General features: G+C 45.7%; 1 protein-coding gene across 1 annotated transcript; it reads left to right on the plus strand.

Moving 5' to 3' along the window:
• The first annotated feature begins 9,162 nt into the window (after window positions 1-9,162).
• Window positions 9,163-10,025, plus strand: LOC136481457 (uncharacterized). Its single transcript, XM_066478796.1, has one exon. The coding sequence runs from the start codon at window positions 9,321-9,323 to the stop codon at window positions 9,690-9,692; it is 372 nt and encodes a 123-aa protein (XP_066334893.1). The 5' UTR covers window positions 9,163-9,320; the 3' UTR covers window positions 9,693-10,025.
• The last annotated feature ends 12,572 nt before the right edge of the window (window positions 10,026-22,597 follow it).

Raw genomic sequence — 22,597 nt, forward strand, 5'->3', positions numbered from 1 at the left:
CAGCCTGTTCGCTTGTTGGTTTCAGCCAGCTCAAACCAGCCAGCCAACAGTGTTTTCCTCTCATAATAAACCAGCACCAGCTAGCCCAAACCAGCCTAAAAACCAACCAGCGAACAGGCCGGGTATTTTTTACTGGGACCGAGCCGTAGCTCGGTTGGTGAGCGCTCCAGTTGCGGAGGCCACATGTCGCGTGTTCGAGCCTTGGATGGTCTCGGTGATCTTAAGAAGGACACGGTTGTTATCTGTGTGTAGTTGTAGATCTAGTAGTGCACAAGTGGTGTGTGGTGGTGTGCGTGCATGGCGTGAGTATGTATCTATGCATGAACACATTCTGCAGCTGTACAGGTTTAAAAAAAACTCAGTACGGTCTAGGCTCCTCCTCCCTGTATTGACAGGCAAGAATGGGCCATTTCGGCAGTTGGGCCTAGATTGACGGATCCATGCAGATAAGTACAGTCACAGTCCACCCCACTGTACTACAGTTAGGGATAAAAACGGTCGGAAACGGTCGAAAAACCTCTCAACCGTTTTTTACTTCTACATTTTGAATACGAAAACGAAAACGAAAGCGGTAAAGCCGGACACGAAAACGAACACGAACTTACGGAATATCAAAAATTTCGAAAACGAACTAATTCGAGCGGAATTATGTCGAACACGGTCGGTATACGAAAAATCAATACGGAATATTGACCCGTAGGACCAAGTGCATAACAATTAACAAGTACATAATAATTAACAAGTCCTACAATTTTTTTAAAAAGTATCTCCATTCGACACGACGTAAGGAATATATGATTTTTTTAAGGCAACAAGCGCTTGTACGCGATTAATATATCGCTGACTTTGTTTAATTTTTTTAAACATCTTCAAGACATCAAATGAAAAAACTAAGAACTAGAAAGTTGTAGATCTCGTTGAGAGCTATAATTTTCATATAAAAATCATCTTCATCCGAGATCGTATGAAAAAAGATATAATTTTTCTAAGGTTGGACTTGTAGTGGGCCAAATTTGGTTTAAACCGAATTTCGAAACCGAATTTCGAATTCGGGATATTCCGAATTAAAAGTAGAAAAGTAGAAATCGGTCGAACAAAGCCTAAACCGAATTCGATCCGATTTCGAATTTGGTGTTCCGAATTTCGAATTCGAATTTAGTATTCCGTATTTTGTCCGAAAATACGAATTCGCTCGGGTCAAATGTAGAAAACGATGCGGTTCAGTTCGGGATATTTTCTTTCCGTTTTCATCCATAACTACAGTCGTCGTCGTGTCGAGGCACGCACGCGCGCGTGCGCCTGCACGAGATATGGCGGTGGCCGCCCAGAGCCACAGGCGAGCGGCCGCCGTATGGGCGCGAGCGCGTACGTCCTCCGGCGTCGGCCGGTCTCGATGGTGACGTCCACGAGCCACGGTGGTCCTTGCGGCGGTGCCGCCCCACTAGCGCGGCGGCGCGCCCACTCGTGAGCCGCCACGCACGCACGCACGCCGGCTCGATCGCTCACCCGGCCGGTCCGGCCCCACAAGTGGTGTCTCCGTGCGTGTGAAGGATCAAAACCAAGAACGAAGGGGTCTGCGAGATCCACACGGTTAAAAAAGCGTTCAACGGGCAGGGAAGAATAAGAGCAGCCGTCGTCAGTTGCTTTTAGCACGCCTCGTCACTAGTACTAGTAAGTCTCCTTTGCGTTTTGCCCAACCATGCATTAGCTAGTAAGTGCAGGCTTCCTTTAATTTGCAAGGCGAAAAGTTATATTACCGCAATATATTTTTTTTAGAAAATAGAATTGTTTTTTTTTGCCTCCGCAATCGCATACAGTCAAGCTTTTACAATTTATTTATCTAATGAGCTGAAAAAAGAGAGAATGGATACAAAAAAAAATCATAAGGCAAGTCTATGATTGCTTATAGCTTCTCCATCCATTAGGAATTGGTCGAAATATCATTCTGTATGAACTCCAAATAATCGCCAAATCTACGCCAATTAACTCCATGCCGACCTACAACAACAGATTATTTGGACTTGGTTCAACCATTTTCTTCTGTCCTAAAAAAAATGCAATTCTAATTAAACAAAATAAAAAATTTTAAGGTCGATTTAGTTTTCATAGATTAGAAAACGGTATCAACATTTATATCTAGTTTATTATAAAAATACATTCCATGACCAATCGAATGGTGCCTATCGATCAGTATCATAAATGCCATCAACTTTTAAAAAAAAAATTGACTAAATTTAAATTATTTGATTCGTCGAACAACGAGAACCATCTTTTTTTTTTCTTTTAGGAAAGAGTACTTATTTCTTAGCTCATTGTATTATAATTACCTATCTAATAACAGAGCTTATTCGTGAATCTCGCTCGGCTTAGAAAAGGCTTGAATAAGTCTTCTATCTAGTAGGTAATAATTCGAGTGGTGACCAGGTTCAGTGCATGTGTCTCACTTTATTGTCCATCGTGATAACGAAGTCCATCCGTATATCATAATAATAATAAAAGTATGTTGCCGCTGCTGCTGCTGCACAAAGTGCTTGCCATAATGCGCACTAGAGAGCGTATAAACAAATAAAAGTGATGGAAAGAAATGACAAAAAGGCGACCTCGGATCCATAGTGGGGCTTATACATTACAGAATGTCGTCCGAAAGGTCACTTTCCATCCTTGGAGATAGCTAGATAGATGGACCATGACGCGCTTTCCCATATCTTCTCCTGCTTACGTCGCGCCAACGGAAGAACACGCATGCATGCAGCTCATCGAAAACCCTCAAGCATGCATTCCAAAAGACACAAAATTCAATGACATGCGGCTTTGGACAAAATCCTTTACATACATTTTTGGAGCAATTTCCCTTAGTTTAGCAGCTGTCATCTGTGCATCTCATTTCGTATCTTGCTGGTGGAACCTTTTTCAACTCAGAGATATATAAGAGTTAAGAGATCAATGCAAGTTTTCATGCTGGGGCTAGGAGCTATACTTGAGACACTACTATAAAAAAACTTAACCGAGGCGTTTGGAAAAAAAGGCCTCCGAGGCGATTGGGCCGGTTGTCCGCCTCGGTTATTCGTGGTAGGGCAACCGGCCCAGCAACCGCCTCTGTTAAGCATTAACCAAGGCGGGCAATGTAACAGAACCGCCTCGTTACTCGATTAACGGAGGCGGTCCAAAATTCTGGCCTAGCCCGCTACTGTTTCTAGGCCCAATATCTAGCGCTGAGTATATATAATGGGATGAAAACCCTAACTGTGACCACTCCTTCCAAGGCGCCGCTCTCTGTTTCCCTCCAAGGCACAGCTCTCCTCTTTCTCCAAGGCAGCAGCGTAGGCCTGCCCCTTCCCTCCACTCACCCCTCTCTCACGCATCTCTCGATCCTCTCCCTCACTGTTGACGGTCACTAACATCAATTATAAACCATCAACATAACCTGCATTTATACTTAATTCCATCACCAAACATAGGTATAGGGGTTTAAACTAATAATTTATACGAGTTTTGGTGAATCTGTGTTTTCAGTAGGGTTTATCCAGAAAACCATCAAGAGGACCTATTCGTCAAACAAAATTACGGAATTCCACCGTGAAACCGACGCGGGAAGACTCTAGAACACTCCAGAAGGCAAATCACCAAAACGGAGACTGAGGCGTTGCCAGGTGGGGCCAGGCGGCCCCACCTACATGCTGGGCAGCCCTGGGCCCACCTATCAGCCTCTGCATCGCAATGTTGGTTCTCCACCGCCTCCTAGGTTGCATCTACGCCGTCCTTTAAGTCGGTTTAATCCAAGGGCTCACGTTGAACGCTCTGGCCTATATAAACAGCCCTGTACCCCTCTCCCTGGATCCATATTCAAACCCTAATTCATATTCTCCTCGTCAAGATCAGAGCCAACTATCAAGAGAAGATTAGTCCTCTATAGGATCTAGTCTTATAAATAGAAATAGTGAGATGGAGATTGAGGAAAGAGTATGGAGGAGGTGCTACCTGTCGATGCTCTCTCTGCGGCTTGTACCTTGGCGGATCCAAGTTATATCTGAGCTTCCCTGTGAGATTTCTCTAGTAATCAACTTCTGATTCAAGTAAGCATCTTGTTTATATTGTTCATCTGGTTTGCGACTCTTTTGAGTGCTTTATTCTCTACATAGGGGAGTAAAGTATTAATCGTAAGTGTAAGGGTGGTGCTTAGACTTAGTTTAATCATGGATGCACCCTGCATTTCGGAAGGTGGTAGATCACGTGAGTGACATAAGTCCTATATAGCATGTACTATATAGCTTCGTTGATCCTTTGTAGTCCACCTCCCGTCTGTAGGCGCACGTAGGACGCGGTTGTGAAGGAAAGCATCCTTTGCTGGTGTCTTTCCCTAGTAAAGTCCCTAGTTGGATAGTAGAAGACATAAGTTTACCCAAGTCAGAACTAGAGAACTTTAGTTATCCTCTCTACGTTCCTATTTATCCTTAGCCTTGTTGATACTCCTAGTTAAGTTAAACCTTAACCTAGTCACTACCCCTTGTTAAGTTAGACCGTAGTTAGTCTCACACGTTTTCCTGTGGATACGATACTTGGAATACTTCTGGGTGAAAGCTACAGCGGTATCCGTGCGCTTGCGGATTTATCTGTGTGCGTTAAATATACCAACACTCACCTCTCTCACTCTCTCCCTTCCTCACCTCTATTGGGTGCGGTGTTGGAGGGCCCGACCTCACAGGCGTGAGCACGGCACGGCCTCGTGGGCTCCCAGCGCGGCACGACCTCCCAGTGAGCGGCGCGGTGTGGCCTCGCCCCTCCTCCTTGACCCTACTCCGCGACTGGCATCCCTCCTCTATGGTGGAGCGGCCGGATCTGGCTGCCCGTGCTTGCTGGTGGTGGATGCGGTTGTGGAGGCACAGATCCGGTGGTGATGCCCCTCCCCAACCTGAGCTGGCTACGGTGCCGCTCCTCCCTGAGCAGTGGTTCTTCCCCACTCCCGACGGCGGATCCCTCCTCCCCCACGCACCGGATCTGGTTGTGGAGGCGCGGATCTGGTGGTGGTTCGACCGGATCCGATGGCAGAGGCGTGGCGCGGGGCTCGGCCCTTCTCCGGCGGTGGCGACACGGACGCGGTGGCAGTGGGCTCGGTGGACCTCGGGAGCGGGCTCGGTGGGCCACTGGGCTTGCTAGGCTTTTTTTAATTCATGACATTATTTACGAAGGCGGGTGTTTTACTGCAACTGCCTCAGTTAATCAATTAAGGCCCGATTAACCGTGACCTTTTGATGGAGGTGGTTGGCTTGCTCGCCTCGGTTAATCGATTTTGCCCGCCTCGGTTAAGTTTTCTACAGTAGTGAGACGGACGAAAGCTAATAAGACTCGGGTGCAATTTTGCCAAAAGTGGAAGGCTACTCAGCACCAAATAAAGAAAACAAAGGAAGAAAAACTGCAAAAGTCTTCCAATGAATTTGTGTGGTGTGTACATTTACATGCTTACAAAGTATTTGCTATTTGGACATCAAGTTCACATAGATGGTTGCGAACTGGGATTAGGTCAGTTGATTACGTTCTTTGTGGTGGAACCTGGTCATCAAAGTCCTCGGCTTAGCACGGTGCTTGCATTTCTTGAATTTATTTTAGGATGTAATAACAACGCTATTTCTTTCACTAGTAGGTGGTGTGCATCGAGAGTGAGATGCCTGTAGTGACCTCATTAATCTCGAGATAATTTTTCGGTCCAGCTTAGTCTCTCAAAGGTGCCAATAGAGATTGGTTGTGCGTGCATGTATGTGCACGTCTGCGTCTGTGTTTCTAAAAAAAGTTCACATACATGGTCATAGAAAATAAAAGTTTACAAAAACCATGTTAATTATGAATAGATGCATTCATGGGGTATAACCATCAACTAACAGTAGCTTTCTAGCTAAAACGGACTCTCCTTTGATCCATTGCACGCTAAATGTAATTGGTAGGGATGAAAAAGGTCAGAAATGATCGGAAGAGGCCTAAATTGTTTTCGTTTTCATATTTTTTCACAAAAACGATATTGCTATAAATGAATACAACACCAGTATTTTGGCATATCAATATCGATTGGAAATTGATAATGTGTAGTAAAAAACAATTAATGATAAACCAAGTTTTCAAACATGCTTTATTGTCCCCCCCTAAAACTAACAATAATATAATGCTTTACTACCCATACAAGTTTATACATACATGTAAACTGATAGGAAAAAGTCTACTTAACCCCCCACCTTTCATACTTGGTCTACTTCACCCCCAAACTATGAAACCGTCTGTTTTACCCCCTGAACTTTCTAAAACCATCTATTTTACCCCCTGGGCGGGTTTTTGACAGCGGCTTTGCTACAGTAACAGCAGGTTGTTACAGTAACGGTGGTTTGCTACAGTGTCGGTTGTTTGAATTTTCTTTTTTTATTTATTTTCGGTGAATTTTTGAAAAATCATAGAAAAATCATAAAATGAAAAATCTAATTTTGTTGGACTCCACATGAGTAGATCTACATAGTGAATATATAATACGGTATGCTTTATTACAAAATTTTTACTGTAGCCTTAGATTAATTGGAAAATCTAATTTTATCTATAATTAATTGGAATAATTCATAGCTGCAGCTTCTATGGTCCAATTGTGGTGAAATTTTTATGATACGCTAATTATTGTATGCTTGAACTATAGTAAAAATTTCGTACTCATTGGACTATGTATAACTTAGTTATAGATAAATTCTAATTAATTACAGACAAAATTGGATTTTCCAATTAATCTAAAGCTACAAAAAAAAATTTGTACTAAAGTATACCGTATTATATATTCACTGTGTAGATCTACCCATGTGGAGTCCAATAAAATTAGATTTTCCATTTTATGATTTTTCTATGATTTACTATGATTTTTCAAAAATTCACCAAAAATAAATAAAAAAGAAATTTCAAAACCACCAATACTGTAGCAACCTAGCTACTGTAGCAAACCTATTGTTACTGTAGCATCCCGCTGTCAAAAAATCGCCCAGGGGTAAAATAGACGGTTTTAGAAAGTTCAGGGGGTAAACACAGACAGTTTTATAGTTGGGGGTGAAGTAGACCAAGTATGAAAGGTAGGGGGTTAAGTAGACTTTTCTAAACTGATAGGTTCGAAAGCAACAGGATTGGAGGAGTGTGGAATATAGATAAAAACGGCATAATATCATCGGGAATTTCCAGACCAAAATGGTAAAACGGTCAGAACATGTTGTCATTTCCATATAGCCGTTCCATTTCTACTTCCATTTTTATTAAAAATGTGATAAAACTTTTAAAACGAGTCCCTGAAAACGATGTGTTCCATTTTACTTTCGTCCCTAGTAACTGGGTTAATAGACACTTAAGAACATGTAACACGTGTAACACAAATTTATATATATGCCGGCCGTCGCAGGGAACTCACTAGTGTAAAACTAAAACCAACCAATTTCGTGCAATTCATGTTAAATTTCATAGTGGGCTGCTGCTAGCTACTGATATATTAATGGAGCACTACTAATATCGTTTTCGGCCTCTGTCCCCCACACACATACCTAGCACTTCATTGTAGTACGCGCATTGGATCGTTGGATTCGCTCGTTTCGTTTTCAATTGCAAAATTGACAACAGGCGAATGATTCTTACCTCCACCACTACTTGCCAAAAGCTAGCTCTAGCAGAGGGACCGAACATGGCTTAGGCCACGCCCCAATTGCAGGGGCCCACCTGCATCCTAATGTTTCGTGACGTCATCCTTACCTTAGCATGTCCTTGATAGTGCCCACGTTGCCCTCCAAGTCAGTGTTTCGAGATTCCAATAACACATATGTTTAGTAGCACTGTAGCAATTGGCACTTCCAAATACCACATATCTATGTTTAGTTGAAACCGGAGCTCATCATCTCTTCCTACATGCATGATACATGCTTTATATAGTGACACACATCATGAATAACATATATCTTTAATTAGTTTTTCCTGTATTAACAATGACAAAAGCGAACTGAGCATAGTTCAGTTGCCTACGTTTCTTGTGATGGAATATGTCCGTATAGGTTCAAGTCCTTAATTTGACATATGTGCTTGCATATTTTTTTTTCTAGATTTATTTTATGATTTAACGGCATTATTCTTCTAGCAGTAGATGGCATGTCCTCTGTGTGCATTCATAGCGAGGTGCTCTTATGGGTAGAGTGTGCGTGCTTTTGTTGATAGGGGTGCGTATATGCTCGTGTATATGTGCATCTGCGCTTGTATTGTATCTCAGAAAAAATATTAACAGTGACAAATGTGGGTAATTTATAAGCATTACAAGAGTAAGTTAGTGCATTTAAATGTAGGAAACTTATATGTCACGGATTACTTTTGTTGTTGTTTTTGTAATAAAAGTTATGTAATTTAGATAGACTTCATAGGTTACATTAGATTATTTTTCACCATCATAGAGGTGAGTAGTTTAAACAAAGATTGAGGGGTTAAATTGTTAGTAGTAGTTTAGACTTTGAAAAATACACAACTAAATTTAACAAATCAACATATTGATGTGTTGTCTCTGGTCCTTTTGACTTCATTCCAAGATCTCTGATCTGCCAGTAAAAGAGGAAGACCAGTACTGCTTCCATAGTTCATTTTCAGACTAATTAGTCTTGTCGTAAACATAAGATATTTAAAACAGAGGTGGTACCACTAAAAGGCCATTCTTTCTATAACCTTGAAAACAAACATTGATCTTTCTAAAGAAAATATTCCACTACACATATATGGAAAACTAGTTAGTTAGACCTCATGCATTTAAAAACTGAGGGAATGCATTTCTCTAGCAGAAGAAACTGTAACAACTATGTGTAACTTCTGCGAGTTTTCAGCATAGATAATTATGTGTGCGAACTTTACCCTAGTGCATTGGGCACACGCGCCACAATATTTTATTGATCGACCTGACACAAAGCATGTCAAACCAAGTCAAGAACAGCAAGGAACAAAAGGGCAGATTGGGCTCTCTCATTTCTTGTGACAGTGGGCTAGTCATCATAGCTTAGCTTTATCATACACGAAGCAACTTCCATTGGTCGGCAGATGGCATTCATGGAATAAGCGCTTAGACGTTGGGTCAAATCCATATACCACTTCCTATATAAAATACAACAATCCACTACTGCCTCCAACCCCCTCACGCACTCAGCTCAGATACACCATCATTCACCACTACCACATAATTGTGAAAACTTGTGATCTTGTTAAACACCCAAGAACAGAGCTTCACAACTCACCACAATTGTAGCTCCTAGCTCCTTGCAGCTATCTTCCATCATCAGCTAGCCATCATCATGGGAAACTGCCTGGTGATTCAAGACAGGAAGGAGATCAAGATCATGAGCGTCTTGGACGGCGGCGAAGTCCTCAAGATGCCATCCCCGGGCATGCACAGCTTGAAGAAGGTCCCGGCCGAAGCTGCCCTCTGCGAGCCCCTGCCGGCAGCAGCTGCTGCCGGCGTCGACGACCCCGCTGGCGCCGCCGTCAGGGTGAAGCTGGTGATCAGCAAGCAGGAGCTCAAGAAGATGCTCGACAAGGAGGGCATGTCGCTAGACGACATGGTGTCTCTCATGCGCAAGGAAGCGAGTGACCGAGAACAGGAGGAGTTCTGCTGCGGAGGGTGGCGACCGGCGCTGGAGAGCATACCGGAAGGCAGCGATCTCTAGCACGCACGTACTGCCTGGCATCGTTCATCGTTCAGATATCTTGTGAAAGTCACAGGATCAGTGATCTTGCCTACACTACTACATACAAGAAGTTACACAAGATACTTTTTGGAATAAGCGTAAGCAAAACATATGTATGTTGGGTATAGCATATACACACACACATGTAGATTATTATATATAGAGAGAATATAGTTAGATATAGATGGTAGGAGTTTTGAGATAGGGATTCTCTTCATCTTTTCTTGTTGGCTACATGCTTGTAAAGAAGAGGTAAAGATGATCCTGGAAATCAAGCAAGGTTTTATATGGTAGTACTATACTATGTGTCCTCATCATTGATTCAGTCATCACAGGTATGATCTCATCAAGGGATTTACATGTTTCCTTTTTTTTTAGAATTACACAGTATGTATTTGGCCTTTATTAATTGTCAGCTTCCTATCTATAGGATGGCAAGAGTTTTCTTTTAGTAGAAAGAATGATTAAGTTTATAAGGAAATCGGGCCCGAAAACCATATAGCTAGCTAGCACCAGACTTCTACAAACAACTTTGGTACAATGATCAACATAGCCAACAACACGGTTTTCCAGAGGGTGAAAACCGGAAAAACTCTCGCATAACTATAATTTTGATAGAATAACCCATGGGATGAGAAGTTCACCCATAACAACAACTCAACAAGAGGAACAACTATGTTGGGACCAACAAACCTATGCCTGGAACAATACTAACAGTCTAACACACCGACTAAAACAACTACAAAGACGAAGCCGCAACTATAGGGGCACCAAGCAAACTAAAAGAACTTCGACAACCCATCGACAACCACAAGCAGAGCGCCTCAAAAATACATCTAGAAGATGGAGACGAGATCATGCACCATCACTACTACAAAAACTATTTTTAGAGACATCTTCCTTTTAGTCCAAAGATGGCTCTATTAAAGCCTGTCTCTAAAATGGTTTTTAATCTGCTCACCTTGAGAAATTGATTGTTAAAATAGGTTGGGCTAGACCAAAGTTCCAAAAAGCGGTATGAAGTGGCTGCTTAAACGCTACGCGGGAAGCTACCGCTTCGCTTCGGGCCATAAGCGGCCCCTAAGCGGCGCCAGCGCTTCAGCGGACGCGGACGCGCGCGGAAGCCTCTGAGGCAGAGAAAGACGCCGTGGAAGCCCTACTCCACGGCCGTTCAGCGAGCCAGCGACTGGGCGGGAAAGGCGGCGCGGGAAAGCAGCGCGGGAGATGGATGCATGTGCCGTGCGGAAGTTCCAATCGGGCGTGCGCCATGCGGAACCCGGTTCGGGGCGCGGGAGAGGAGGGGATAAAAGCAGAAGAGACTTCCCGCCGCCGCCCGACGCCCGCCAACCGACGCGGGACGCCCGCCGACTGCTGATTTAAGCCGCCGCTGGAGGAGGTTGAGCTCGTCGGTCTGCAATGATGTATCTTTGAGCGCGGGAGATGGATGAAGATGAATCAGTCAGCTGGAATGATGGCATCTTTTGTTATGTCTATCTATGCATTGCTATCATTGATGTTTTATCAATTTATCAGTTCTGTTGTACTGTCATGCTCATGTGTGGGCTGCAATGATGTATCTTTTAATTTGGAACTAAGTAGGACCTGAAACTATGGTTTATGAACTTCAGATGCAATGTTATGTTCTTATGAACTAAGTAGTAGTGTTCTTGCCATTACTATTCGCCTTATCTATTTATAAATATTTAATTATGAGGTATATTTTTTGTTTTATGAACCTAATCAACATTTGATGTTTCCCATATCTGTGACTGTTAGGAACATTACAACATGAAACCAACAATTGTTGAGCTGTATTTGTACAAGTCCAACAATTGCTCAGCTCTACAAGTCTAGGAATAAGATCAAATAAGGTATGTTTTTATTTATACTTCTCAAGTTCACAGCCTATTACATGAATCTGATTTGCTACAGTACAAAACGCTTAAGCGACGCTTTGTACGTTTAAGCCCGCTTAAGCTCTAAGCGGGGGGTCACCGCTCGCTTAGCGCTTACCCCTTTTTTGCACTTTGGGCTAGACTGCCCTCTATTTTTAGTTTCCGCCCGCCTCTAGAAATTAATTCTAAAGGCGGTTGGATAGTCGTCTTTAGGAATTGATGATTTTTATAGACACACAAGTACAAGTGGGCAAAGCAGACGCCTCTACAAACCCATCCAGCTACCTCGTAATTAAACCGTAGTATTTGGGATTGTGGCTTCTGGCTCCAATATCCCTAGTACACCACAATCCCAAGACCGCCGGAAGCCAAACTAGATAGGGTCCTAGGTTCTTCCATATTTCATATAGTTATATTATGGTGTAGTGTGATTTTACATATTATTTCCTCCGTCTCAAATTACAAGATGTTTTGTCTTTTCTACGTACATTATTTTTACTATGTATCTAAACATAATGTATACCTAAATATATAGCAAAAGTTATTGTATCTAAATGTGCCAAAATATCTTATAATTTGGAATTGAGGGAGTAACGTATAGTTATGTTATTCTGCAATGTTGGCATTAACATGCAGATGGAAGTACGTTAGAATGAGTTAAGTCCAAAGAATTCGCACGGTTTTACCCCTTAGCTAGTAGTAATAGACAGTTCCTTCAGTATCAAAAATAGACCGTTCCTTCCTCCTCCAGTAGCTTTCAGCACGGAAATGGGCGCACGTCACTTTGGATTTTGGATGGTGCAAAATCCGCCTAAACAACCAAGGTCTGTCATGTCGGCATCTGCAAGCATGCCAAGATCAACATGCGAGGATGTTCTCAAAGATCGAACCACAGACGGATTCATGATAAACTAGCAACATCGGAGTGACTTCCCATATTATTTCGCCAAGTTTGTGCTTACCTGTCCCTCACCAAAATCTGGGAATGATCACCGCCCACCAGGATGTAGCTAGCCCATCACAATGCCGACGCGTGGTCCGGGACCGGGACCGGGACGGACACCCCGCGCCCTGTTCGTTTGAGCTTGTTTGGCTTATAAGCCATGACTGAAAGTACTGTTGGCTGATTTGGTGTGAGAGAAAAATGTTGTTCGTTGGCTGATAAGTCATGACTTATAAGCCAAATACGATCAAGCGAACATGCTGCTGGTTGTCGCGCCACGCCGACCCGGCGTGGCTGTTCCTGGCCGGCGACAACATCGCGCACAACGTGGCGTTGCGGGAGGGCCTGGGAGACGGCGGCGCCGCTCCCATGATCCGGGGCCTCGCGCTGCTCGACCCCTACTTCTGGGGAAGCGCCCCGTGCCGTCGGAGACGAGCGACGAGGACACGCGGAGCTTCGTGTGCGGCGGGCGCTATGGGATGGACGACCCCGTGATCAACCCGGTGGCCATCAGCCTGTTCGGGAGGCCGTATCGTGTCGTGGATTATTTACTGCTGGCTGGTTTGGTGTGAGAGAAAAACACTGTTCCTGGCTGGAAATTTACGATCGTTTACGAGCAAGCGAACAGGCTGCATGCCGCCGGCTCCCGTGCGCGTCACCGTGGCGGGGCTGGACATGCATGCTCAGCGCGAGGGGCCGTGCGTACGTCCACGCGGCTCATGGCGAGGCGGAGCTGTACGAGGCGCCCGGCGAGTATCACGTCTACTTCCTTAACAAGCCCGACAGCGAGGTTAGTCTCTGCTCGTTTCCTGGGAGGCGTACGTGTGCTGCGGCACTTGCCCGCACCAACCCGCAAAAAAATAGCGGCAACATGTGGGCCGCCGCACCGACTCTCTTAGGACTTGCGGCTCCAGCGAACGTGGGGTGGGCTGCCCACCGCCGCCCCATTTGCATCCGTACTGGGCCCTAAAAGGTAGTATGGGCCTGACCAAGTCTCACCCCCGCATACGTACGTACACTACTTCGGCCAACCGAGGTGCTCATACCAACCCATCTAGCCCACCCAAGCCCAACGAACGACGTGTTTGGATCAGGGAACGGAACCATCCGAACCTAAATGTCACGTTTGGTTTGGTGGAGGGAACCGGTCCATCCGTCACGAGCAGGGATGAAAACGGTACGGATATTTTTCGACCGTAGTTAAAATCGAATCCGTTTAGAGGGGTTGAGATCTGTTCGTATCTGAGTTCGGATATCCAATATCCGATACCGTATCCGTATCTAAATACTCAAATCGCATATTTATGACGTCGATATCCAATCGTATTCTATCCGACATAGTTGACACTATCCGTATTCGAATTCGAATCCGAACAAAAATATGAAAACAAATATAATATCGACGATATCCATCCGTATCCGATCCGTTTTCAACCCTAGGCACCAGTCACCAGGTCGTGCTCTCCGCAGTGGAAAAGAGTCAGCCATTCGTTCCGTCAAAAACGCTCGGACGACACCGTCGGTCATCATCCGAGCCTCCTAGGACTGATTCCATGCCGGATGCGTTGGTGCCGAACGTGGCCGTTCCTCAGTCCAAACACGCTGGCGGCGAGGAGCGCGGCGGATGGCTACAAGCGCGGCGTCGGCGGCGTCGGCGGAGGGCTCGGCCGGGCACCGGAAGGGCGCCGAATGCTGCCTCTACCGCCGCGAGCGAAGGAAGTCCGTCCCACGCCTGTAACCCCTTTATCAATTTGTGCTTATTCGTTTGCCTCTTTGCATTTGCAATTACGCTTGCACATTTGTGATTACCATCGCCTGACTTAATTCAGTTGTCAGTTTCATTCTCTCTCTCTACTGTATCCACCCCTTACAAAGGCCACCATTGCACCATTAAGATTTTAGACTCCTACTATGACAAAACTTTGGACCAAATCTAATTTACTACTACTTTCTGCGACTCGGAGGTAGTACCAACTAAAAATTGCATCTGTACCAAGTTATGAGCAGCAGCAGCTAGGGAATTAAAAGAACAGAGCTCGTAAGTAGTAGAACAGAGATTTTTCGTCCCCAACCGAACACAGTGACACAGTCTGTTGATTGCGTGTCCAAGGTTTCTGCCATGGCCACTCCCGTAACCAGGGGCGGAGCCAAGATGAGCACGTCGGGGGGCTAATCAATAGAGATTTAGAACAAATGTCGAAGATTAATGGTGAAATCACGTTTTTTCTACAATAAATACAAAGCAAAATCACTCTCACGGGGGGCTGCAGCCCCCCTAGCCCCCCCTTGGATCCGCCAATGCCCGTAACCGCTCCCCACCGCCTCCGCCCTCTTCTCCGGCGAACCCTACCACCGTCGTTCATCCTCCGGCGAACCCCCCGTCTCGCGGGGCGGGATTCTGCTAAGGGATGGAAACCGGTCGGGGATCCTGGCGGTGTTCGGGCGGGAGAAGCAGTGTCTGAGGTTTTCACGAGGTCATCGCCGACGATTACCGAGAGTGTTCGTCGGCGAAACAAGCCCAGAGGTGTCGGATTTCCTTTTGATTCATCGCGAAAGTTTGCGATGACGGAGGTGTTTCCACTTGAGGAGATTGGACGGGAGGTGGTGAAGATCAAATCGATTCCGATCAGCTTCCGATGGACCTCCAATGGCGGACCGGAGGAGGGGTGTGGGGGTATGGCCCCCGGTATCCATAAGACAAGACATGGGCCGCACCATCAGAGGTGGCCCGACCCACAAGATCAAGGCGTGCACGGCGCTGCTCGGCGTGCACCGCAAGACATTGTATAGTACCAAATAGACTACTTTACTTGTAACCCTATCCCTCCAGACTATATAAGGAGAGGCAGGGGTCCCCTAGTGGACACAACGATCCATCTAGATCTATCTACTACATCTTAATACAATACACCAAAGACACAGGACGTAGGGTATTACGTCGATCAGACGGCCCGAACCTGTCTAAATCGCTGTCTCTGCGCCTTGTGTCACTATCCATTTCCTGATTACGCGCACCCCACCGACAAATCTACCATTGCGGGATACCACTCGGTGGACTGCCGACGATATTCTGTCGACAGTTGGCGCGCCAGGTAGGGGTGTGCGCTTGATCCCATGGCGAGCCAGATGGACCTCAAATCAACAACGCGTTCTTGTCGTCAATCTCGTTGAGATCCATGTTGGTCCACGACAACGATTCATCGCTGGCTACATCAGCCCCCGCGACAGCAGATCCGATCTCGGAACCACCTCTGAGGTCGTCTTCACCAACAACTCATCGCCCGCCAGGTGCTCGCCGTCAACGCCGACCAGTTAACGCCATACGTCGCCGACCAAACATTCTATCTAAAGCTAAGTCACGCTTTAATATTATTTTAAATATTCTCCAATCTCCATATATCGTTGCAATGTTTCTCCGAACTGTTTTCTCCATGTTTGCTCTCCAAACGATTTTCCGACCCCCCGAACAGTCCTGTTGATGCTCGGACGCCTCCAGAGACGGCCCTGTCTCCGGCTCCTCCCTACACGTGCACGAGCGTCTGCCCTCTGCATTATGGGTGGTCGGCAGCGGCTCCTTAGCGACGCTTGTTCCTCCTACACGTGCACGGGCTCCGTGCTCCGCTTTATGGTTAACAGGCTAGCTAGGGCTGGAGACTCAGCTACACACTAACTGTTCGGGCGGTTTATATTAAATACATCTTCGCTCCAACTGATCGCCAAGCTACATACGCTATTTTTTCTCCGGAGTTCATATATCTTTACATCATGTACTACCCGTTCTACATGTTTGTATTGCAAGGTCATCGTCCAGGTGATCAGACCACTTGGTGCTCGGACTTCTCCACCGATCAACTGGTCGGACCACTCGGTTCATGGACTCCGTCGCCGACTAGTTGATCGGACTGTTCGTCGGTCGCTTCTACTCAATGCTCACTTCATTGTCAGCTACGCCGGGAACTCCTCAGCGCTCGGTTTCTTCATGCTCGAGGAGTAAGTGGGTACACTTCACCGCACGGACATCGTCAGCTACGCTGGGAACTCCTCGTTCCTCGGTGCTCGGACATCGCCAGCGACGCCGGGGACTCCTCGCTCATCGGTGCTCGGTCATCGCCAGCGACGCCGGGGACTCCTCGCTCCTCGGTGCTCGGTCATCGCCGTCTATGCCGGGGACTCCTTGCTCCTCGGTGCTCGGTCATCGCCGTCTACGACGGGACTCCTCGCTCCTCGGTGCTCGGTCATCGCCAGGCTCCTCGGTGCTCGGACATTGCTAGCGACGCCGGGGACTCCTCGCTCCTCGGTGCTCGGACATCGCCAGCGATGTCGGGGACTCCTTGCTCCTCAGTGCTCGGTTATCGCCAGCGAAGCCGGGGACTCCTCGCTCCTCGGTGCTCGGTCATCGCCAGCGACGCCGGGGACTCATCGCTCCTCGGTTCTCGGACATCGCCAGCGACGCTGGGTACTCCTCGCTCCTCGGTTCTCAGTCATCGCCAGCGATGCCGGGGACTCCTCGCTCCTCGGTGCTCGGTCATCGCCAGCGATGCCGGAGACTCCTCGCTCCTCGGTGCTCGGTCATCGCCAGCAACGCCAGGGACTCTTCGTTCCTCGGTGCTCGGATCTTGCTACGTCTCATCGGTGTGCTATCAAGCTGCTCCATGCTATTCGGATCAGGGTGCTGATTTTGTGCAGCATGTCTAGGGTCTTGATACGTGCATGTCAAACGACATCGGCAAGCTTTCAGACTTCTTTTTCTTTGATCCTGCTACAAGATTCATTCTTCATCTTCCAGCAGGCTCGAGGACTAAGTGGGCAGACTTCACCTTGCGGTGAATGTGCTTGTTCTCATCTCGAGGCTACACCCGGGAACTGGCTGCCTACTCGGCTGGTCTTCTACTTTATGACCCTGGCACCACGCGACTACGTCACCTACTGTCAGGCTCGGGGACTAGCTGTGGGGATATGGCCCCCGGTATCCATAAGACAAGATATGGCCCACACCATCAGAGGTGGCCCAACCCACAAGATCAAGGCGTGCACGACGCTGCTCGGCGTGCACCGCAAGACATTGTATAGTACCAAATAGACTACTTTACTTGTAACTCTATCCCTCCAGACTATATAAGGAGAGGCAGGGGTCCCCTAGTGGACACAACGATCCATCTAGATCTATCTACTACATCTCAATACAATACACCAAAGACACAGGATGTAGGGTATTACGTCGATCAGACAGCCCAAACCTGTCTAAATCGTTGTCTCTGCGCCTTGTGTCACCATTCGGTTCCTGATTACGCGCACCCCACCGACAAATCTACCATCGCGGGATACCCCTCGCTGGACTGCCGATGATATTCTGTCAACAAGGGGGTACCAAAGGCGGGAAAGGAGAGTTTCAAGTCCATCCACCTGGTCATCAAGGGACCTACCCGTCAGCGACCGTGGTTTCGGCCACCTCCTAAGGTGAGGATCGTACCTGGGATCCTAGGGTGGATGCCTGGAGATGAGACACGCATCGGTCATCGGAGTGGAGGTGAGAGGGAGGTGAGGGAAGACAGCGTGACTGCTCACCGCTCGTCGTTTACCTCCCCCGGCTGCTCAACCTTCCCTTTCCAATCTCAGATTGTGACTCCTCCTAACCGTAACCCATCCCCTCCATCGGAGCCCCTAAATCCATCTCCACCAAAATCCAAGACCTCCAACCTCACTAAATTCGTCGGCCACCTATGGAAGGGTGCACCTACCAAGTCCTTTGCATCCGCGGTGCTGTCAAAACCTGCGGATACGGTGTGCATGAAGATGAGCCAAGGGGGGGGGGGGTCACCGTAACTTTTTTGGGCAGGGCCGAGTTGGTGGTGGCGGAGGTTACGGCTAGGGTGGAGGTGGAGGCGGAGGCGGTGGCCATGGTTGGGGTGGTGGTGGCGGCAGCCATGGGAGAGGGCAGGTAAGAGGTGATCCTGGAAGAGGAAAGGGGCGCAATGTTTGGGATGTCGTGACTAGAATGATGCTTGTTGGTATATTTAACGCACACAGATAAATCCGTAAAGTGCCTGGATACCGCTGTAGCTTTCACCCGGAAGTATTCCAAGTATCGTATCCACAGGGAAACGTGTGAGACTAACTACGGTCTAACTTGACAGGGGGTAGCGACTAGGTTAAAGTTTAACTTAACTAGGAGTAGCAACAAGGTTAAGAATAAATAGGAGTGTAGAGAGGATTATTAAAATTCTCTAGTTCTGACTTGGGTAAGCTTATGTCTTCTACTATCCAATTGGGGACTTTATTAGGGAAAGACACCAGCAGAGGATGCTTTCCTTCGCAACCACATCCTATGTGCGCCTACAGATGGGAGGTGGACTACAAAGGATCAATGAAGCTATATAGTACAGGCTATATAGAACTTATGTCACTCACACGATCTACCACCTTTCGGAATGCAGGGTACATCCATGATTAATCTAAGTCTAAGCATCACGCTTACACATACGATTAATACTTTACTCCCCCTATGTAGAGAATAAAGCACTCAAAAGAGTCACAAACCTGACGAATAATATAAATAAGATGCTTACTTGAATCAGAAGTTGATTATCAGAGAAATCTCATACGCAAGCTCAGATAAAACTTAAATCCGTCAAGGTACAAGCCGTAGATGGAGTACCAACAGGCTAGTACCTCCTCTAAACTCTTTCCTCACTCTCTATCTCACTATTATTTGTAAGACTAGATCCCATGGAGGACTAATCTTCTCTTGATAGCTAGCTCTGATCCTGATGAGGAGAATATGAATTAGGGTTTTAGGATAGTTCCAGGGTGTAGGGGCTGCTATATATAGGTCGTGGTGGAGTAGGGGGCAAGGAATTCCCTCGATCACCATTGAATGCACCGACTATAAACCACTTTAAATTAACGGTGTAGATCTTAAAAATGCATACGAGGCTACGGAGGGCAAACAGACTCCGTAGCAGGCCAGCCGGCCTTGGGCTTGGGCTGGCCAGCCCATTTTCATGGTCGTTTGGCCCAAGCTTCGGCGTGATGTCTCCTAGAATCTTCTAGAGTTGTCTTTCGCAGTTTTCGCGTGTTGAATCGCTTGTTGTTGTCGGTTTACTTGTTTAGAGTATATGACAGTGGTCCCGGGAGCTGTTTTCTATATAAATCCTCCTGCATACAAATATTTACCAAAACTCATGAAATTCATTAGTTTAAACCCCTATACCTATGTTTGGTGTTAAAATTAAGTATAAATATAGGTTATGTTGACGATTTATAATTGATGTTAGTGATCATCAACAATTTCTCCCAAGCTTAACCTTTGTCAATCCCTACAACAACAACAACAACAACAACAACAAATCCTTTAAGTCCCAAACAAGTTGGGGTAGGCTAGAGTTGAGACCCAACAGAAGCAATCAAGGTTCAGGCACGTGAATAGCTGTCTTCCAAGCACTCCTATCTAAGGCTAAGTCTTTGGGTATATTCCATCCTTTTAAGTCTCCTTTTATTGCCTCTACCCAAGTCAACTTCGGTCTTCCTCTGTCTCTCTTCACGTTACTATCCTGACTTAGGATTCCACTATGCACCGGTGTATCTGGAGGTCTCCGTTGCACATGTCCAAACCATCTCAATCGGTGTTGGACAAGCTTTTCTTCAATTGGCGCTACCCCTAATCTCTCACGTATATCATCGTTTCAAACTCGATCCCTTCTTGTATGACCGCAAATCCAACGCAACATACGCATTTCCGCGACACTTAGCTGTTGAATATGTCGTCTTTTCGTAGGCCAACATTCTGCACCATACAACATAGCAGGTCTAATCGCCGTCCTATAAAACTTGCCTTTTAGCTTCTGTGGTACCCTTTTGTCACATAGGACACCAGACGCTTGCCGCCACTTCATCCACCCTGCTTTGATTCTATGGCTAACATCTTCATCAATATCCCCGTCCCTCTATAGCATTGATCCTAAATATCGAAAGGTATCCTTCCTAGGCACTACTTGACCTTCCAAACTAACATCTTCCTCCTCCCGAGTAGTAGTGCCGAAGTCACATCTCATATACTCAGTTTTAGTTCTACTAAGTCTAAAACCTTTGGACTCCAAAGTCTCCCGCCATAACTCCAGTTTCTGATTCACTCCTGTCCGGCTTTCATCAACTAGCACTACATCATCCGTGAAAAGCATACACCAAGGGATGTCCCCTTGTATGTCCCTTGTGACCTCATCCATCACTAAAGCAAACAAATAAGGGCTCAAAGCTGACCCTTGATGTAGTCCTATCCTTATCGGGAAGTCATCCGTGTCTCCATCACTTGTTCGAACTCTAGTCACAACATTGCTGTACATGTCCTTAATGAGCCCGACGTACTTCGTTGGGACTTTATGTTTGTCCAAAGCCCACCACATAACATTCCTTGGTATTTTATCATAAGCCTTCTCCAAGTCAATAAAAACCATGTGTAGATCCTTCTTCTTCTCCCTATACCGCTCCATAACTTGTCTTATTAAGAAAATGGCTTCCATGGTTGACCTTCCGGGCATGAAACCAAATTGGTTCATAGAGACCCGCGTTATTGCTCTCAAGCGATGCTCGATAACTCTCTCCCATAGCTTCATAGTATGGCTCATCAACTTAATTCCTCGGTAATTTGTACAACTTTGAATATCCCCTTTATTCTTGTAGATCGGTACCAATATGCTTCTCCTCCACTCATCAGGCATCTTGTTCGATCGAAAAATATGGTTGAACAGCTTGGTTAACCATACTACAGCTATGTCCCCGAGGCATCTCCACACCTCGATTGGGATACCATCCGGTCCCATCGCCTTACCTCCTTTCAGCAATGGATCAAGAGTTGCTACAATATTTTCATGCCTCAAAAGTACACATGCGTTCAATCAAAAATTCTCCTCTGGATTAGAATAAACTAATATGACTTTTAAACTTACCCATATTACCTTCAATCATGGGGCTTTTCAGCCTTTACTTGGGTCTTGAGCAATTGAAAGACAGAACGATCAAGTCAAGCACTATGTCTCAAGTTCTTTGTTCTACCATTATTTTGGAGTTTTTATAAGTTTTTAAAATAAAACTCAGAGATTCTATTGTATGACACTCTCAAGTCTCTCAATATATGTGGTATTTGTGGATCCTCACCAAGGCAATAAAGATATATGCCTTTTTCTCTTCCTATCACTAAGGCTTATGTGAAGTTCATAGGTAGGGAGAAAGCTAGAGCATACTTGCAATGCATATATTGTAAAGTCAAACAACGGATCCAAATAGAGTTGAGTCATACAATCAAATCAAGATATGCATGTGTGTGGATATATGGTGGCTAACCTAATTCTACTATGCTCCTTGAAAACATATATCTTCTTTGAAACTTGGAAACATTTGCTAGAGAGCAGGGGCTATCTTATTCATCTCTCTTTCTCTTCTCTTTTTTTCAGACTGGTATCTAAGTACCTATTGTTTTAAATATTTCGGACACTTGTATATTTTTTCTCATCTCTTTTTTCCATTTTTTTCTTCTTCTTTTTATGAATAACTTTTGCATAGTCCCATGTCTTTTTTCTGCAACAAAATTTTTGAGAGATAGCAACAAGAACTTGGAGCATTTATTTGATGGATGAGAAACCTAACAAGCACGTTTTTAGTGTTCACTCCCTATATAAGAGTAGAACATTTTTGGGTGGATCTAAATGGAAGACATGTTCTTGCGCCTACCCCAGTGTAGGAGTAGTGCATATTTGGGTGGTGTGTACGTGATCTTGATTTTAAGAGCATGACAAACCTCTCATAAGGGTCAACAAAGTTTGACAAAACTCAATGCAAAAGCAAGCAGCATATATATAAAAGTTTTTCTAGCCTAAATAACATGTATGGCTCTAGTAAGAATTTAAGCTTTGTCATACAGTAACTCATCATGTAGCATTTTTGTGTTTTTCTAAAGATAAATCTCTAGAACTTTAGTATCACTTGGAACAAGGTAAACAACAGCTTAGACCTTCTCATATCATATCCCTCAATTACCTAGACTTAGATCAAGC

The sequence above is a fragment of the Miscanthus floridulus genome, chromosome 9 (genome assembly GCF_019320115.1).
Source record: "Miscanthus floridulus cultivar M001 chromosome 9, ASM1932011v1, whole genome shotgun sequence".
NCBI classification, from domain to species: Eukaryota; Viridiplantae; Streptophyta; class Magnoliopsida; order Poales; family Poaceae; genus Miscanthus; species Miscanthus floridulus.

Coding starts and splice junctions, on each gene's coding strand:
- LOC136481457 (XM_066478796.1), top strand. CDS start 9,321: ATGGGAAACTGCCTGGTGATTCAAGACAGGAAGGAGATCAAGATCATG.